Raw genomic sequence first — 20,353 nt, 5'->3', positions numbered from 1 at the left:
GGAGGTTTCCCTCTTCATTTAGTCATCTCTCAATACACTTGCTCATGCTAACCCATTCTTACTTCCTCCTGTTCACAACCCATTCTTTCCACTGAAATGGTTATTCTCCTCTCAAGCTTCACTGGTCCTCAAGAAGACAGGCTAACGAGGAAAGGAACATCTTACAAGGGCCCTCGGACAGAACTGTCACATCTGATGATCCTGGCCACGGCTTTTTTTCCTGCCTGCTATTCTCTTTTCTCGAGGTCACCATGATACTAATTCTTATTTTCCTGTTACTTTATGATCACTTTTTCTCTATTTTCTTAGTAGATAATCTTTACTTTTCCTACCTTTTAAATGAGCTCCCCAGAGTTAAATCCTTATCTGCATAGTTCCTAGAGTGACCTCAAGAACTGTCAAGGATTCCGCTGACACCTATATTGCTAATGACTTCTGTATCTGCATCTCTAGCACAGCCCTCTCTGCTGAAGTGTATCCACAACAACACCCTCTTTGACTTATCCATCTGAGCGGTCCACAGAATCTCTAACTCAGTGGGAGACAGACCTGGGTTGGAATTTAGTTACTGTTTCTAATAGCTTCACAACCATAAGCTAGCCATTTAATTACCAAAGCCTCAGTTTACACAGTTCTAAAATGGGGATAATGATTCTCTCTCATTCGGTTGCTATGAGATTTTGATGAGATAATGTATTTTAGGTGGTAAATTCAGCTTCTAATCATAACAGGTCATAGGAAAGGACAGGTGTGCCCTTCAAAAGGAATCCACTACTTTCCAAATCTGATTGCTGATTCTATGTTCCCTTGTTCAATGAACGGTACTTCTTTTCATCCTTGTGACAGACCATATATTTACAAAACACCCTAGGCACTTTTTTTTTCATCTGCCTACTCTTCCCAAATCAAGTTAGTTATTATCAGGTCCTTTCCTATTCATAAATATCTCTTGATAATCCCTCTCAATCTCTGACTTCTAGCACCTGTTTTAATTTAGGCTCTCATCATTTCTTGCCTATAAAAAAACCAAGTCTCCTAACCGGCCTTTTTTCTCTGTCTGTAATGTATCCTCCCTATCAATGCCAAAGGGAGCTAGCTACATAAATGTATCTGGGAATTGACTGACCTACTCCAAGAAGAGCCTTACTAAGTCACCCCTTTGTATAACTTCTCCTCTTGAATAAGAGTAGATGTGTGACTTGCTTCTAAAACCACAAAATAATGCTAAATCGGTAGTATGTCAATCCCACAATTATGCTACATTGTATGAGACTCTGTTTTAGTAGACAGAAGGAGCAAACAGGTGTTTTTTGAATGGACAATGGCAGGGAAAGGCAGTACCTCATCCCTGCATCAGGAAGGAACTTAATTTTTCCAAATACTGTGTGAGTTTGGAAAAGATTTTGAACTCCAGAAAGGAATGCAGTCTGGTTTACACTTTGTGGCTTTGTGGGACCCTGAGCAGACAGAGCAGTTCCCACGGATTAGGAAATGACCTTTGGGGGCCTATTATTGTGCTCACTACATTAGTGAAAGAGAAAATACGCATACAACTAAGGAAAACATTTATGACTCTAATAACAGACTCACCTCAGAAAATCCACTTTCAAGCCTTTTTTGTTCAATTCACACTACACTTCATATTCTAAATTAAATCTCTCTTTTCATTTTCAACAATTTAAAAACTTTTCTCAGTTCCATAAAACTTAAAAACAAGATAAAACAAAACTGACTTTCAACAAAGACCACCCCCACAACTGACACCTGGATATGTACCTCCTCAGGTAGTCACATAGAGAGGGCTGGCCAGGCTGAGTAATGGGCTATGAGAGTTTCTCCAAGGGACAAAGGCTGCTAAGTCTGCTTCAGGGAAACTCAGCAGTGCATCAAGAACAAGAACATAGTGTGATTATTTCTTATTAAAACACAAACAAAAGACTTTATAAGTTAATGTCTTTGGGTTAGAAATTTTTCTTACATTCATGAAAAAGTGAGGGTTAAAATGAAGGCAACATACAGGATTTAGGTTTGCTTGCACATGGAGAAGGAAATGGCAACCCACTCCAGTGTTCTTGCCTGGAGAATCCCAGGGACAGGGAAGCCTGGTGGGCTGCTGTCTATGGGGTCGCACAGAGTCGGGCACGACTGAAGCAACTTAGCAGCAGCAGCACATGTTTTATATCAGTGAATACATAGTAAAAGCACCAGTAATAAAGAGCATATCATGGCCATTGCACCTGCTGAAAGGCACAAGTTTTAAAATGCACAAAGATTTAGTAATACATCAAAAAGTGAGATGAATTACTCTTCCATTTTAGTACTCACCTCTCCCCACAAAATATTACCTCCTTCAACCCTAAATACATGGCGGCTGACATAAAAAGATACGAGATTCACAGGTTAACTGGTTAATTCACATACAAATCCAGTCTGTTCCAGGTTTTCTCTGTCACATTGTAAGATGTATCTCTTTCACACGTACGACTTGGTGACAATGTGTGGATGGGCAAAAGTGAGTGATGTTATTCTAACAAAGCAGTGCTGAGCTAATGTTGAATGTCAACACATCAGCCATATCTCCTGACATATGTGAAGGAAACATTTAATTCACAGTAAAGTGAGACAATGGGGGCTTCCCTGGTGGCTCAGCAGTAAGAGAATCTGCCTGAAATGCAGGAGATGCGAGTTTGATCCCTGGTTTGGGAAGATCCCTGGAGAAGGGAATGGCTACCCACTCCAGTATTCTTGCCTGGGAAATCCCATGGACAGAGGCGCCTGGCGGGCTATCGTCCACTGGTGTTGCAAAAGAGTTGGACACGACCTAGTGACCAAACAACAACAAAATGAAATTACCTTAACTTCATAAAAGGTAAATAAAGTGGTGATGGTAGATGAGGTAATTGACTTGAAGAGGATAAATGCTCTTGATGTGAAATCAGATACCAAAAGGTTATATTCTGGTTGTATCATACACTCAATATCAATGTGATCTTCAGTTATCTGAGCTTCAGTTTAAACATGGTGGAGGATAAGTGCAACTCATCCACTCATTCATTCAAAGAATATCTACTGAGTGACAACTTTGCTGCTGCTGCTGCTGCTAAGTTGCGTCAGTCGCGTCCGACTCTGTGCGACCCCATAGACGGCAACCCATCAGGCAACCCCGTCCCTGGGATTCTTTAGGCAAGAACACGACAACTTTGAGTGATGTGCTATTCTGAGGATGTACCAATGAATAAATCAGACAAATATCCTTGCTCTCAATGGGGTCTACATTCTCACAGTTCCTCACAGGGTGACTACAAGTTTTGGATGAGATTCAATAACATACCTGGCAAAAGATAAGCATTGTAAATAACCTTAATTAGCATCACTAAACTAGTAATAAAATAGTTCAAAAACTTGAAAAAGTGTACTTATTTGCATAAGAAGTAGCATATTAAAGAGATAAATGAGTAATTTGGGCAAACTAGCAACACCAAAATTTATATAATGATTATGTGAGATTTCACACGATCTTTAATAAAATGTATCTCTGAAGAGTAGCTTAAAGGAAAAGACTTATGCTTTTTGAAAAATATTTTCAGCAATTATCATATATTTATTCTTAGTAAACTGTCTTTTTAAAATAAACTTTAAATAAGAACATCTGTCTCTAGATTAACAACCACTATCTGGGCTCTCTTGCATATTTTTCTCTTCACATATTGCCTTTGCTACTCTTCTACATGATCAAGCAATCATCACACCATAATTTATCATCTTTCCCCTTTCAATTCAGTCATCATTCCACTCTGTTCTATTAGTATTTCCTGCTGTGACAATCCCTGTAGAATCCTTGGTAAACTCTCAGATGTTTCTAGATTCTGATTTGGAAAGCAGTGAACCACAATGTTATTAAAAACCAGTGACTTACAAAGGGATTTGTTCCTTACTTCTAAGCAAAGGGGAAGTCTAGACATTATCCTCAGAGTGACTGACACGCACAGTTTACAACTGATAGTCGTCTTTTCTGAAGTCAAATGCATGGCTCCAGCTATCACATTTTACATCTTGGGTGTTTTTAGTTTAGGTAGTTCTGTAAAAATCAAAATGCCTAGTTCTGCAGTTCATTAGGTATACATTTCAAAAGATGTGACTGTCAGAACAGATTAGTTACCATAAAGGCAGTGATCCTGTAATGCTGCAAGGCAAACATATTAAGGCTTTAGTCACACATGTGGCACACACTTCAAATCTCCACATTTTCAAAGGACCTACTGGAGCCAACAGTCAAACTTAGTAATCATCCAGTTAAACGGAAGCTAGTACGAAGCATGAAACAGTACATACTATACAAGAATTTTGGCAAAGCACTACATGTATCGACCATACATTAAAAAATCATAATGGCATTAAATCATCCTAAACCTCTAACATCCATTCACAAGAATACTCTCTCTTTCATCAGAAACCACATGTCATTCTGATTCACATTTAGTGCTCAAAATGTAAATTTGACAAAATGTGTCTAAACTTGGCCCAGACACTTAACTATTTTCATAACTCCAGAGGCAAAAAGAAAACAGGCAAATCTCTTCACTGTACTTTATCATCAACTTTGAACAAATAGCCTGGATATAAGCAGTAGGTGGCAAAATTAAAACAGAAATGTTAATCCTATGAGAATACTTGCCTGCTATTTTATAGTCTTTCCTAAAGACTGAAAAAAGAGACTAAGGAGCATAAAAATACCCATCATCTTAACAGTAAAAATTAATCTCAAAAATGAACAAAACAAATCCCAAACCCCAAATTCTACAAAATATCAAATAATACTACCAGATTTTAAAAAGCACTGATTTTAAAATACATTATTTCAACCTGTGTTCCTTGTTAGGAGCACAGTAGCAGTAATGAATTGCAAAATAATCAAGTAACATGGTTTCTAGTTTAAATTTTAATAGATATAACAAGACATTTTTTACTCGAGATTAAAGAAGATGTTTTTATACGAAGCATCATTATAAATTATTGTATTATAGCTACATCCTAGACAATAGCTTCTTTCAGAAGTCTTAATTTTTCTACAATTATACAGTTATTAAACAAAAGTCATCAAATCTTGTCTGTTAAAGGTCAAATAACAATAAATTTAGGCTCTATGGGCTGAGTGGTCTCTTTGGCAAGTATTTAACTCTTTTGTGGCACAAACTTAGCCACAGATAAATGTAAATGAATGAATGTGGCTGTGTTCTAATAAAACTTTATTTGTGGGCGCTGAAATCTAAAAATCTTACAATTTTCACTGCTAATGTAATATTCTTCTTGCCATTTTTCTTTCAGTCATTAAAAAATGCAAATCATTCTTAGCTTATAGACCATATTTGTAGCAGGCTGTGGGCTATCTCACCCACAGACTAGATGTTGACAATGCAAACTAAGAAATAAAAGACGACAGGACAAAATTTACTTTTATTTCTCCCTCCCTTCCTCTTCCCTTCATTGCATTTATTGACTTGTACATGTACCTATGTATGTATGTGTTTGTTTATTGTGGCAGCTCACAGTACACAAAAAATAATCAGGCAGTCCCAGAAAAGTAGAAGGCCAGAATACCAGCCTCTCAACCTCAGCCAGAATAGTAAACTATAGTAGACTAAGTGTAACAGTTATCGACGGAGAAGGCAATGGCGCCCCACTCCAGTACTCTTGCCTGGAAAATCCCATGGACGGAGGGGCCTGGTAGGCTGCAGCCCATGGGGTCGCTAGGAGTTGGACACGACTGAGCGACTTCACTTTCACTTTTCACTTTCATGCATTGGAGAAGGAAATGGCAATCCACTCCAGTAGTGTTCTTGCCTGGAGAATCCCAGGGAGGGGGGAGCCTGGTGGGCTGCCGTCTATGGGGTCACACAGAGTCGGGCATGACTGAAGCAACTTAGCAGCAGCAGCTGCAGCAGCAAGTTACCGAGCATTCAGCCTGCACAACTACCATAAAAGTTCTGTGAACTACAAATCATTCCTATTATTCAAAGTGGATACAGTTATAAGATATCCTGTTTGCATTCCAATGACCTGTCCCATAAGTTTTTCCTATGGCAACTTTTTTGACAACCAATATCTTCATCAAATTCCCTTTAATTCTTCATGAAGATCCAGAGAAAAGGGAAGCCATGAGAGAAGCTTGCTTAATTGTGGCAATAATTGAAGCATCATTACTTATTAATAACAACTAAAGGGCTATTTGGTACCTGGGGATTTGACAACACAAAAGACATACTATAATCCTTCCTAAGACATTTAGATACAGAAAGTTAAGAAATTCTGGGAATAGTGAACCATGATTCTCCCAACTTCTATTTCAGAAAAGGCTATTTTATTCACTTTCAGTAGCAAACAAACATAGAGAACTTTCTTTTGAAGAAATTTCACCAGAAATTCAAGATCTACTCAGGTAGAAAATATATTTCATAACAATATACTGTTTGTTAGAGTTTCAAGTAAGTTGAAATCAATTACAATGTGATCTGATATAACCATGAGGATTAGGTTCAATGGTTAAGTGAGTTACCATCTATCCAGAAAGACGCTCTTGGCAGAGGCATTTCACAGCATGAATTTTCCTATTAGAATACAATCTTCAAGAGACTTATGTGGCTTTGTAAGCAGTGATTAGTGGAGCTTCCCACTACAATTAAAAACATATGCCTAAATACTGCTTTTGAAAATGACACAAGTGTTTAAATACCAATATAAAAATGTCCGAGTAAAGATGCCAGACACTTTTTATGTAGTAAAAAAAGTCAAAGAACTTGTGCAAAGGCATGTTTCTTACTGCTTTCTATCTAAATGAACATTGTTGGACAATTTTTAAAGACTAGAAAATTCCACCCATGAAACCTGTATATCTTATGTAGACTTTCATGAAAAAACAACCTGAATGTGGCATCAGAGTCCAACTTTAAGAAACAAAAACACTAACAGTAGAATATGTCTGCACCCGCATGTTCCCTGCAGCAGTATCCACAAGAGACAAGACATGGAAACAGCCTAAGTGTCCGTCTACAGCTACATGGTTTCTACAGAATAGTATCAATAGGGTATACGCCGTAATCTCAATTTCCCATTCTTCTTGGGGAACTCTACTTAACGTACTAACTGTGGTGACCTGAATGGGAAAGAAATCCAAAAGCGAGGAGATACATGTGTATGTATGGCTGAGTTATTTTGCTATAGAGTAGAAATTAACAACACTATGAAGTAAAGCAACTTAACTTCATTCAAAATTCATTTTTAAAAAAGGAAAAATAAGTGTGGTTTAAAACACAACAGAATATTATTCTGCCATAAAAAGAATTAAATCTTGCTGTTTGTGACAACATGGATGGAAGTTGAGGGCATTATGCTAAGCTCTCACTTATATATGGAACAAAAAAGCAAAAACAAAATGAAAAACCACATTCATTACCAGAGGTGGGGAGAGGAAGAATTAAATGAAGGCAATCAAAAGGTACAAACTTCCAGTTATAAGATACGTAAGTACTTGGGATATAAGGTACACGTGAGCAGTTAGGGGATGCACTATAGTTATACTGCTGTATGATACATATGAAAGTTGTTAAGAGAGTAAATCCTAAGAGTTCTTATCAGAAGGAAAAATGTATTTTTTCTTTCTTTTTACTGTATCTATATGATATGACGGATACTTAAAATTACTGCAATTATCATTTCACAATATATATATATAAGTCAAGCCATTATGTTGTGCACCTTAAATTTATACAGTGATGTATGTCAATTATATCTCAATAAAACTGGGAAAAGGGTCCACCTTTAAGACTGGCTTCAAAAGGAAAATAAGAAAACAGTAATTTTTTCCTAAGTATTATGAGACATTAAGGACAGGTGTAACTCTAAACGACCAATTCAGGAAAAAAAGTTTTTTTAAAAAAATGCAAACTCCACAGTAGATGATCTGAATCAAGGCTAAAAGATTGTAGTTATTTATATGAAGACAACATCTTTTGAAAACAGTTTTTAAGCAAACAAAAATTAGTTTCTGCAATCAGTTATGAATTCATTTCATTGTATGAGAAGCAATGGATATAGTTATGATTTTCAATTCATCTTGACAAATATTTACTGAGTTTACCAAGAACTGTAATATATCTAGAAAGAATGACATATCAAGGAGAAATAGAACCTTGAGAGGAATGTGTAGCAATGAATGCAAACACGGGGAACTAGATTAAGCATTGGTTAAGCAGTCTTATAAGTGAATAAACTGAGTTTGAAGCATGCTGTTTGAAATGTTAATGGGTCATACAACTTCTGTTACCTAATAATAAATTGTAAATACTAACACTGAACTCATGAAATTGCAACGACTAGAGATACACATTTGGGATTTGTTTGCACAGACTAATTAAAACCAAATGAGTGAATGAGATGGCCAAGGAATACGTAAAAAGAAGACTATGGACAGAACCTCAGTAAACACGTACACTCATGGGGAGATGGAAGCCAGACTAATGAAGGGACTGAGAAGGAATTGTTGAAGATAAAGGAAAATTATGTGACTTATGGCTGAAGTAACAAGTAAAGAGTGATTCTACAATATCAAATGATACAAGGGCACGGAGGCATTTTAATGGTTAAAGGATATTGGACTTTCTTATCACGAGAAAACTGAAGACCTTGGCAAAATCAGCAGTACAGCAGAAGTAGAGGTGGGTGAACGTACAGGCCTGATTTCATATGCTGGCATAAGTTTGCTAAGCCAAGGTTTCAGGGGAGGATGAAATGGAAGAATAAAGTTTGTAATAATGTAATTGATATTATATTGATATTACAAATGCATATCTATGGCTGATTCATGTTGATGTCTGACAGAAAACAACAAAATTCCATAAAGCAATTATCCTTCAATTAAAAAATAAATACATTTTAAAAAGTAAAACAAAAAATTTTAATTGATAAAAGTCATAGAGATGGCAGGAAAGCATAGATAGCTTCATGTGTTTATGAAGAGGTCACAGAATTTGTTTTAGCTGAGAGGATACTCATGCTTAAAAATTCCCATCCCTTCATTTATTTCATTATCTTATTTCACTGTATTAGGTGCCAGGAATTGTTTAAGGTGCTTTACATATGGTAATATTAAGCCATTGGATCCTCCCAACAATCCCATAAAGTAATTTATTTTAACTCCGTTTTGCAGATGCAGAAACTGAAACACAGGGACATTTAACACCTAAGAGTCAGACAGAAGCAAACACTGGAGTTTTTCTGATTTCAATATCATGCCCTCAACAACCATGTTCTTTTACTACATATTAAGAGTAGTTTTAGCTAAAATACTTACCTGTTCCAAGGAACAGGACATTGTATGTACCATCAGCAGCATTCACTCGATCCACAGCTATTTTTGTGTACTTATAGTCAGTGCCTATACGAACAATCAAAGGCCTTCTATGTACTGGGTAGATGGAATTGTACATGAGGGGGTGGTTCCGAATAAAAGTGACAACGTCATCTGGGAACTCCTTCGTGGTTCGCATATTGGGTGTAAATGCTCCTCCTGGGCACTAAAAAAATATTTTTAAAAGAACTAAGTTAATACAATTGTAACTTTATGTTAATAATAATCAAAAGACCTCTATTTTTCAAAATACTTAGAAGCTCAAGTTGTTTTAAGTGTATCTGCTACCTATTGAGAAAAAAACAGCATGATTATACATAGCATGATCTGTAGAAAATAAACATACAATATATGTAACTTGATCATTTAAATAGGCCAAATCCACATAGCCTGTCCTGTTTGTTTTCAGAGTGAAGCTGATGTCATTCGGTTCATGATAAAACTTATCACCTTTCTCATCCATCACTTTTATATTTATCCTGGGCCAGATTCAGTGTTGCTAGGAAAAAATGGCTCTTGCGGATACAATCTAATGCTGCTATGTGTTAGTTGCTGAGTTGTGTCTGACTCTTTGCCACCCCATGGACTGTAGCCCACCAGGCTCCTCTGTCCATGGAATTCTCCAGGCAAGAATACTGAAGTAAGTCACATTTCCTTCTCCACCAATGAACGCTACTACTGGCTAGAATAAATTAGATTATCATTATCAAATTCAATCAGAACTCTAAGGCAAGAATTTCATTCCATCTGATCCCCTCCCTACCAAAGAGGACTCTCTGAAGTTGGAGCTTGGATTGGATATGGTCAATACACCTGGTAATTTCCCTCTGGAAAACTCCAGTAACTTCCACTACTCTCAGAATAAAATCCCAACAACTAAGCATGACTATAAGCTCCTAAATGTTTGGGCTGCATCAAGTCTACCACGGCCATGGTTCTTGCTCTTCCTGAGCTTCAAGTCAGCTCCCCATCCAGGATCTTAGCACTTGCTGTTCCCTATCTGGATTACTCTTCTCCAGACAACTCCATGGTTTTCTCCATTGCCTCAATCAGTTCTCAGCTCAAAAGTAACTTCCTTTAAGGTGATGATATATAAAAATAGCTCCCCATCACCAATTCTACCCTCTTATTTCCTTAGCTTGCTTTATTTTTTTCACAGCTCTATATGCTATGCTATGCTATGCTAAGTCACTTCAGTCGTGTCTGACTCTGTGTGACCCCATAGACAGTAGCCTACCAGGCTCCCCCGTCCCTGGGATTCTCCAGGCAAGAACACTGGAGTGGGTTGCCATTTCCTTCTCCAATGCATGAAAGTGAAAAGTGAAAGTGAAGTCGCCTAGTCGTGTCTGACTCTTAGCGACCCCATGGACTACAGCTCTATATACCTGTGTGTAATATATTTGTTGTTTGTATCTTTATTGTCTGTTTCTTCCTCTAGAAGGTAAGCTGTGAATTATTCTCAACTGGGTATGTTTTGTTCATTACTTTACCCTCAGACCTATAATAAAGCTGACAAATATTAGATATTTGACAGAGTAGTTGGATGAGTGAAATACTTTATTATATCTGTCATCCAATTTTGGTGTAGGGGTTATATGGAACAGGGGCATTAATTCTGGTGAGGAGGGGAAAGATTCAGAGCATCAGGTATAAAGAGGCAGAGAGAAAGCAATAATGAGACCTAAAAATGACTGCAGGACAGTTTCAGCAGTTCTAGCATGACAAGGATTTCCAAGAAGAGGATTCCATTTACAAGTCACCTGAGGACAAACTCAAGGGCAGGCTGGGAGGTGCTGAAGCTTGAAACTTGAACACATGCACTAATAGGAGCTGAGTATCAAGTTATATGAACAACGTATAATCTCTTTTAACACATAAAACATTATTTGTCTAACCCTATCAAACACTGTCAATATCTCTACTTTCAGAAACAAAAATACTTGGTTATATATTTTTTTAAACAAAAGCACTACTGCTCTAGTTTTCAATTATCCTCTTTAGAGAGGTACACATTGAAAGGAAAGCAACAAATCAAGCTTCCTGATCAACAGAAATGGGTATAGCATCTGTGGTAAATAGCAAGATGTGATACAGTCAGTAAGAAATGAAAACTACAGTTTATTCAAATGTGGCAGTGAAGACTTATTTCTAGGTGACTGCTCCTATGCAGGAATATAAACAGTGTGGTCAAATTTCAACAGAAAACGGAAATGTGGAATTTTATATAATGGGAATACCAGACTACCTTACCTGCCTCCTGAGAAACCTGTATGCAGGTCAAGAAGCAACAGTTAGAATCAGATATGGAACAACAGACTGGTTCCATATTCGAAAGGAGTATGTCAAGGCTGTATACTGTCACCCTGCTTATGTAACTTCTATGCAGAGTACATCATGTGAAATGCCGGAGTGGATGCAGCACAAGCTGGAATCAAGATTGCCAAGAGAAATAGCAATTACCTCAGATATGCAGATAACATCACCCTAATGGCAGAATGCAAAGAGGAGCTAAAGAGCCTCTTGATGAAGGTGAATGAGGAGAGTGAAAAAGCTGGCTTAAACCCAACTTTTCAAAAAACTGGAAAAAATGGAAATAGTGACAGATTTTATTTTCTTGGCCTCCAAGATCACTGTGGACCACGACTGCAGCCACAAAGTTAAAAGACGCTTGCTCCTTGGAAGAAAAGCTATGATCAAAATAGACAGCATGTTAAAAAGCAGACACATTACTTCGCCAACAAAGGCCCATCTAGTCAAAGATATGGTTTTTCCAGTGGTCATGAATGGATGTGAGTGTTGGACCCTAAAGAAGGCTGAGCACTGAAGAACTGATGCTTTTGAACTGTGGTGTTGGAGAAGATTCTTAAGAGTCGTTTGGACTGAAAGGAGATCAAACCAGTCAATCCTAAAGGAAATCAATCCTGAATTTTCATTGGAAGGATGGATGCTGAAACTCCAAAACTCTGGCCATCTGATGTGAAGAGCCAACTCACTGGAAAAGACTCTGATGCTGGGAAAGACAGAAGGCAAGAAGAGAAGGGGACAACAGAGGACGAGATGGTTGGATGGCATTGCTGACTCAATGGACATGAATTTGAGCAAACTCCGGGAGATAGTGAAGGACAGGGAAGGCTGGCGTCCTGCAATCCATGGGGTCACAAAGAGTTGGACAAGACTGAGTGACTGAACAGCTGCCAAAATTTTAATGTTAGCCCAGTGCAAAAAGAAAAACAACTTTAGGGACCAAACAAAACATGGCAACCTCTGGGTCAAATTCATGCAATGGCTATCCTACAATGTCAGTGCTTCTGGGCCATTACTGCCCAGGCAGTCCTACATTTGCAAATTAAGTCTCCACAAACTGAATGTGCTCTCCCTCATTTGAATTGTATCACCCTAATGCAATTTTTAGACTAGCTTTAACCAGTTAACATTACTAGAATATTTTATAGGACCAGTAAATATAGTTCTCTTTTTGTAGAAAGGCATAAAGAGCAATTAAATGACTTCACTAAAGAGAGATAATGAGACAAGTAATAAAACTAAGCTTCTCATTCATTATCCCATTAACGAGACTTTCATCTAGGGTTCATATGCTTGTCTTTTAGGTAAAAGTATTATATTTAAATATGCATATTTATAAATTAACTACAATAAAAGACCAAACAAGGACAAACAATTCCATGTGAGTATATTCTAAACTGATGAATGTGTTCCATACTTCTGAAAAACGTAGTGCTACGGGTATTTCCTACTATCATTTGTCACACAAAGTGGAGAAAGGGAAACACAACAACCAGAAGATGCATGAGGATCATGAATTTTCACTGAATGAAAACATGGAAAGTACAAGTGCACGGGCAATTTACATAGCTCCAGCCCTTCAAAAAGCACCACTTAAAGGATGGTTTCCTGAGCTGTCTCCTTAAATATTTGCAAGTATTGTTTTTATAAATTCAAGGATTATCCAAAATTAGCATAGATTACTAGGCAATTTCTGTAATCTCCAGCTAGCAATCACTTTCATAAGCTTTTATTAAATTACACGTGTCTAGTTTCCTGGTTTTACTTAATGGTAACTGAAATTAAGCTAAAAATTATGTTTCAGTTACTCACAACTATAGTTACTAAATGTTGTGTGTGCTCAGTTGCTCAGTTGTGTCTGACTCTTGGTGACCTCTATGGATTGTAGCCCTCCAGGTTCCTCTGTCCATGGGATTTTTCCAGGCAAGAATACTGGAGTGGGTATTTCCTCCTCGAGGGGAACATCTCGACCCAGGGATTGAACCTGCATCTTGGTATCCTGGGTCTCCAGCATTGTCAGACAAATTCTTTACCACTGAACCATCCAGGAAGGCCAGTTATTAAATAGGTAACCCAAATAAATCAACTGAAATCAATTATTTTATATTCATTCAAATGTTCTCCATGTGGGACTTTTATGTTATATTCACAATAAACAAACTTTTTACTTGGAAACAATGTCTCCTAGTAAAAGTTTATTTTCAAAATTACAGAAGAATTCCTTTAGTCAATAATTGATTTTTTCCATTGATTCATGGCCTAAATCTTGCAGATAAGACAAAGAATGAATGACAGTTATGTGACAAGAACGAAATTGATTACCCTTTGTAGACTATCTGGACTTGTGAGTTTGCTCAGTATAAAACTGTCAAGTATAAATAAGATGCAATTAACATATCCCTCACCTTGTGATATATGAAAGCATGTGTATTGAAACCTCAAGAAAATGTTAATACCCACATGCTACTATAAAGTAATAGAGAAGGAAATGGCAACCCACTCCAGTGTTCTTGCCTGGAGAATCCCAGGGACGGGGGAGCCTGGTGGAAGCCTTTGTCCATTAACTGGGCGGCTGTCTCATTCATAGGAAGGATAATTTTGCTCTACAAATAGTCATTAAGTAATTTTGGTTAAACTTCTCCTTCAGGTATTTGTTTTCCTCTAGTTTTAGCTTTCTGTTTATTAAGTGATGATAAGCATTCCTTTCTTTGTGTAAAGACATTTTAAGTGTTTGGATTACTAAAGTGCTAAAGTGAAATGCTAGGAACAATGAGGATACCATGTATCTTATCAGGAAGTATCTCTAATTTCCTTCCTATTCTCAGGTATTTCTATTATACTGGTTTTCAGCATTAATGTGTTCACATATCAATTCATATGTTAATTTTTTGGATAGCTTTTATTCAAAATGCATTTTGAAGCGCTCAGCGGGGGAATTAAAGATAGGAAGCAACCACTGTCTTCTAGACACAAGTGTTCTACTAAGAAAGATGGACATATTCAAAGTAACATAACAATTGTGACATATAATTTAAGATAAATATAAAATAAAAACAGAGTTTGACTCACAATCAATAAGAACCAATATTTTAAAAATAAATTTATTAGAGAAACTTAAGGCTGCCAGAGTTAGTGAAGAGGTTTAGAGATTTCAAAAATAGTTTGGAATATTCTGGCACCTATAATGCCTGGAGCAATCCTAAATCATGAATCACAAAATGAAGGGAAGAAGTAGGAGTTGACACTAAAGACAAGCAACAGAAAACAAGGGTAAAACGAATTACAGAAGGAGTAACCAGCACATTCAAAAGGAGCTTGACCTAACACTTGAAGGACATATGGCATATGGATAAATAAATGGACATAAATAAATGATATTCTAGAATCTGGGCTAGTTTCTAGATTAGTCTTTGAAACTTGTGTTCTGAAAGAAATTGATCTTATGTTTAAACCCTTGGTAATCTGGGCCCTTTACTTAAAGTCCAAAGAATTAAATAGCTGAAGACTTGAATTTATGCACCAGCTGGCCCTCATTTTTCTGGTATTTATCCTCCATGACTTAAAAGAGCCCTTTGTTCCAGTCCTACTAGCCCATGCAGAGCTTCTAGGACTCACTGATTAATTTCTATCTTTGCCTTGTAATGTACACAGTAACCTTTGCCTGAAACATCCTTCCTTACTTACTCAAATTATCCACATCAACTACCCTTCAGGGCCAGGTCAATCTCACATATTTTTACATGCCTTTCCAAACTAGACTGTCCCATGACAATCTCTTTTTTCTCTAGATTTCAATAATATTTATCATCTGCTTTATTCACATGCCTTGAATACTTATGTGAAACAATATGTAATTAACTTTTCATGTCTATATGCCTTATGTGTTGAATTTGATTGTAAACTATGCTAACAATGTTTTAAAATGTCTATGAGGAACTGAAATGCTTCTACTGTAAAAACCACCAGAAGATGCACACAATTGACAAAAGTATCAGCAAAAAAGTTTCTCTTTTTCTTCTATTAACTATGTAGATCATACATTTTCTGTGTTCTTTTGCTGCACCAGGTTGTATACCTAGTCAAAGCACAGTGAATGAAGCAGATGGTTCTGGTCCGCTTATAAACAGATGTTAAAACTGATCTTTTTTTTTTTTTTTTTAAACTTTACAATATTGTATTAGTTTTGCCAAATATTGAAATGAATCTGCCACAGGTATACATGTGTTCCCCATCCTGAACCCTCCTCCCTCCTCCCTCCCCAAACCCTCCCTCTGGGTCGTCCCAGTGCACCAGCCCTAAGCATCCAGTATCGTGCATCAAACGTGGACTGGCGACTCGTTTCATACATGATATTATACATGTTTCAATGCCATTCTCCCAAATCTTCCCACCCTCTCCCTCTCCCACAGAGTCCATAAGACTGTTCTATACATCAGTGTCTCTTTTGCTGTCTCGTACACAGGGTTATTGTTACCATCTTTCCAAATTCCATATATATGCGTTAGTATACTGTATTGGTGTTTTTCTTTCTGGCTTACTTCACTCTGTATAATAGGCTCCAGTTTCATCCACCTCATTAGAACTGATTCAAATGTATTCTTTTTAATGGCTGAGTAATACTCCATTGTGTATAGCTGAATTCTACCAAAAATTTAGAGAAGAGCTAACACCTATCCTACTCAAACTCTTCCAGAAAATTGCAGAGGAAGGTAAACTTCCAAACTCATTCTATGAGGCCACCATCACCCTAATACCAAAACCTGACAAAGATCTCACAAAAAAAGAAAACTACAGGCCAATATCACTGATGAACATAGATGCAAAAATCCTTAACAAAATTCTAGCAATCAGAATCCAACAACACATTAAAAAGATCATACACCATGACCAAGTGGGCTTTATCCCAGGGATGCAAGCGTTCTTCAATATCCACAAATCAATCAATGTAATATACAACATTAACAAATTGAAAAATAAAAGCCATATGATTATCTCAATAGATGCAGAGAAAGCCTTTGACAAAATTCAACATCCATTTATGATAAAAACTCTCCAGAAAGCAGGAATAGAAGGAACATACCTCAACATAATAAAAGCTATATATGACAAACCCACAGCAAACATTATCCTCAATGGTGAAAAATTGAAAGCATTTCCCCCAAAGTCAGGAATAAGACAAGGGTGCCCACTTTCACCATTACTATTCAACATAGTTTTGGAAGTTCTGGCCACAGCAATCAGAGCAGAAAAAGAAATAAAAGGAATCCAAATTGGAAAAGAAGAAGTAAAACTCTCACTATTTGCAGATGACATGATCCTCTACATAGAAAACCCTAAAGACTCCACCAGAAAATTACTAGAACTAATCAATGATTATAGTAAAGTTGCAGGATACAAAATCAATACACAGAAATCCCTTGCATTCCTATACACTAATAATGAGAAAACAGAAAGAGAAATTAAGGAAACAATTCCATTCACCATTGCAATGGAAAGAATAAAATATTTAGGAATATATCTACCTAAAGAAACTAAAGACCTATATATAGAAAACTATAAAACACTGGTGAAAGAAATCAAAGAGGACACTAATAGATGGAGAAATATACCATGTTCATGGATTGGAAGAATCAATATAGTGAAAATGAGTATACTACCCAAAGCAATTTATAGATTCAATGCAATCCCTATCAAGCTACCAAAGGTATTCTTCACAGAGCTAGAACAAATAATTTCACGATTTGTATGGAAATACAAAAAACCTCGAATAGCCAAAGCTATGTTGAGAAAGAAGAATGGAACTGGAGGAATCAACCTACCTGACTTCAGGCTCTACTACAAAGCCACAGTCATCAAGACAGTATGGTACTGGCACAAAGACAGAAATATAGATCAATGGAACAAAATAGAAAGCCCAGAGATAAATCCACGCACATATGGACACCTTATCTTTGACAAAGGAGGCCAGAACATACAATGGATTAAAGACAATCTCTTTAACAAGTGGTGCTGGGAAAACTGGTCAACCACTTGTAAAAGAATGAAACTAGAACACTTTCTAACACCATACACAAAAATAAACTCAAAATGGATTAAAGATGTAAGACCAGAAACTATAAAACTCCTAGAGGAGAACATAGGCAAAACACTCCCTGACATACATCAGAGCAGGATCCTCTATGACCCACCTCCAAGAATATTGGATATAAAAGCAAAAATAAACAAATGGGACCTAATTAAACTTAAAAGCTTCTGCACAACAAAGGAAACTATTAGCAAGGTGAAAAGGCAGCCTTCAGAATGGGAGAAAATAATAGCAAATGAAGCAACTGACAAACAACTAATCTCAAAAATACATAAGCAACTCCTACAGCTCAACTCCAGAAAAATAAATGACCCAATCAAAAAATGGGCCAAAGAACTAAATAGACATTTCTCCAAAGAAGACATACAGATGGCTAACAAACACATGAAAAGATGCTCAATATCACTCATTATCAGAGAAATGCAAATCAAAACCACTATGAGGTACCATTTCACACCAGTCAGAATGGCTGCGATGCAAAAGTCTACAAGCAATAAATGCTGGAGAGGGTGTGGAGAAAAGGGAACCCTCTTACACTGTTGGTGGGAATGCAAACTAGTACAGCCACTATGGAGAACAGTGTGGAGATTCCTTAAAAAACTGGAAATAGAACTGCCTTATGATCCAGCAATTGTACTGCTGGGCATACACACTGAGGAAACCAGAAAGGGAAGAGACACGTGTACCCCAATGTTCATCGCAGCACTGTTTATAATAGCCAGGACATGGAAGCAACCTAGACGTCCATCAGCAGATGAATGGATAAAACTGATCATTTTCATGAGGTTCTGCTTTAACAGTACAGGGTAAGCAAACACAGTCACAGTCTTCTACAGAAGCTTATACACGCTGCATCAGAATAATGTTATATGTTAGCTCAGCCACAGAGAGAATCTGCAGTCTTTGGCTGCCCTTTGAAACATACCAAAGATGTCCTGTTTCTTCCACAAACTTGTATTACTTATGGAAAAACATTATGACACAATTGGCAGGCTTCTTCCTACTGACTTGGGCTTACTGGTTGGGACAGTTTGCTAACACAGCTATCAACCCTGCTTTACAAGAAACACCTACAGGGAACATTAGAATGAGGGTATCAGATTTCTGCTAGTGTCATTTCTTTAAGAATCCAGTCATACAGTTATGAGGTTGACCCAACAACTGGACTACATAGGGAATTAAAGTATGAAGATCGTAGTTGATCTTACACTGGGAGGACTTCAGAGGCAACATTCTTAACCCTAGAGAAAAAGGAATGTTTTGGGTCACTTGGCTGTGAGTCTTCTGGCTACATGAATGGATATTAAACCTTAAAAACCTAGGAAAGAGACATATGCAGACTGCTCTGAGTCAGAGAGCTGACTTCATGGTGTTTTGCTCAGTAAAGGGTGGAGGGACTGAATCTTCAGGAAGGTATGCTTTTCCAGGAGGAGTTCCAGAGGTTATTCCTCCACCCAGCCTTTTTTATTCTCTAAGGATCACTCATCTGACAACATTTTTTTTTTTAAAGGAGCTTCTGTGATCTCAACACCAGATGTAAGCAACCACATTATAGAAATATGTCTCAAGCACTGACAACTCACTCCCTTTTTTCACGGAGTCTGCTCCAGATGTGTCACTAAGCCCTGGCTTATTTCACACTGCTTTGGAAAAGGAAAAATGCTTATGCTTAGGAGCTCAGAAATAATGCAAAGTGGGACTGTTAGCAGAATTTTCTAATTTGGCAGTGGTTTACTTGCTTTACTAAAAGGAATTATCTTCTCTCACGTTTTATGTACAATAAAAGTTTGACATGAATGTTTTCCTCACTGTCATTCTCAGAGTCTTTTTGAGCTGCCATTGGGTGAAGAGTCTTATGAGGCACTGTGGGACCAAGGTGGGTGGTTTTCTTCAGGGGAAAAAAAAAATCCTAATTAGTAACATCATCAGTTTTCATGATGTAGGACTCCATCCATGACTGATTTCAAATTGCCACTGTGATCCCTTTGACTGAGATGAGGTGAATGCAATCTCTTCTTGTCAGTCAGGTACAAGCTGACTCAAACCATTACTTACTTGGCATGGCTCTCCTTTATGTGTATCTGAGGTGTTTATCTTAAGGATTTATGGGAGAAAATGGAATTTTATTCAGTTTACAAATCAATTGCTCCTGTATTAATCCCACATGTATTTTGTTCAATAGAATAACTGATGAAAACAAATCCAATCACAGCCATCTCTGAATTTTCTGACTTAAGATGAAACAGTGACTTGATCCAATTCAAATAGCAAGTCATTCTCAAAAATATGACATATCTTTGGACACATTATCAGTGAATAATTTAAAAATACATGAACTACAGTCAATGAAATAATGCGAGCCTTGAGTCATGATGGATTTTGAAAGTTATTCAGCTTCCCCTTCTTTTATATAATTCGCTCAGTTGGTAAAGAATCTGCCTGCAGTGCAGGAGACTGGGTTCAATTCCTGGGTTGGGAAGATCCCCTGGAGAAGGAAATGGCAACCCACTCTAGTATTCTGGCCTGGAGAATCCCATGGACAGAGGAGCCTGGCAGGCTAC

General features: G+C 37.3%; 1 protein-coding gene across 1 annotated transcript in view; it reads right to left on the bottom strand.

Annotated features, from left to right (window-relative positions):
• SEMA3C (semaphorin 3C) overlaps positions 1–20,353 on the bottom strand; it is a 208,095-nt gene that overhangs the window by 43,034 nt on the left and 144,708 nt on the right. Inside the window, exon 12 of the mRNA XM_019958597.2 lies at positions 9,347–9,569. Coding sequence (XP_019814156.1) covers positions 9,347–9,569 — 223 coding nt within the window. The remainder of the gene's footprint in view (positions 1–9,346; positions 9,570–20,353) is intronic.

The sequence above is a fragment of the Bos indicus genome, chromosome 4 (assembly GCF_029378745.1).
Source record: "Bos indicus isolate NIAB-ARS_2022 breed Sahiwal x Tharparkar chromosome 4, NIAB-ARS_B.indTharparkar_mat_pri_1.0, whole genome shotgun sequence".
NCBI lineage: Eukaryota > Metazoa > Chordata > Mammalia > Artiodactyla > Bovidae > Bos > Bos indicus.
Note: the sequence above shows the minus strand (reverse complement) of the source record. Positions and strands in the feature narration are given on the sequence as shown.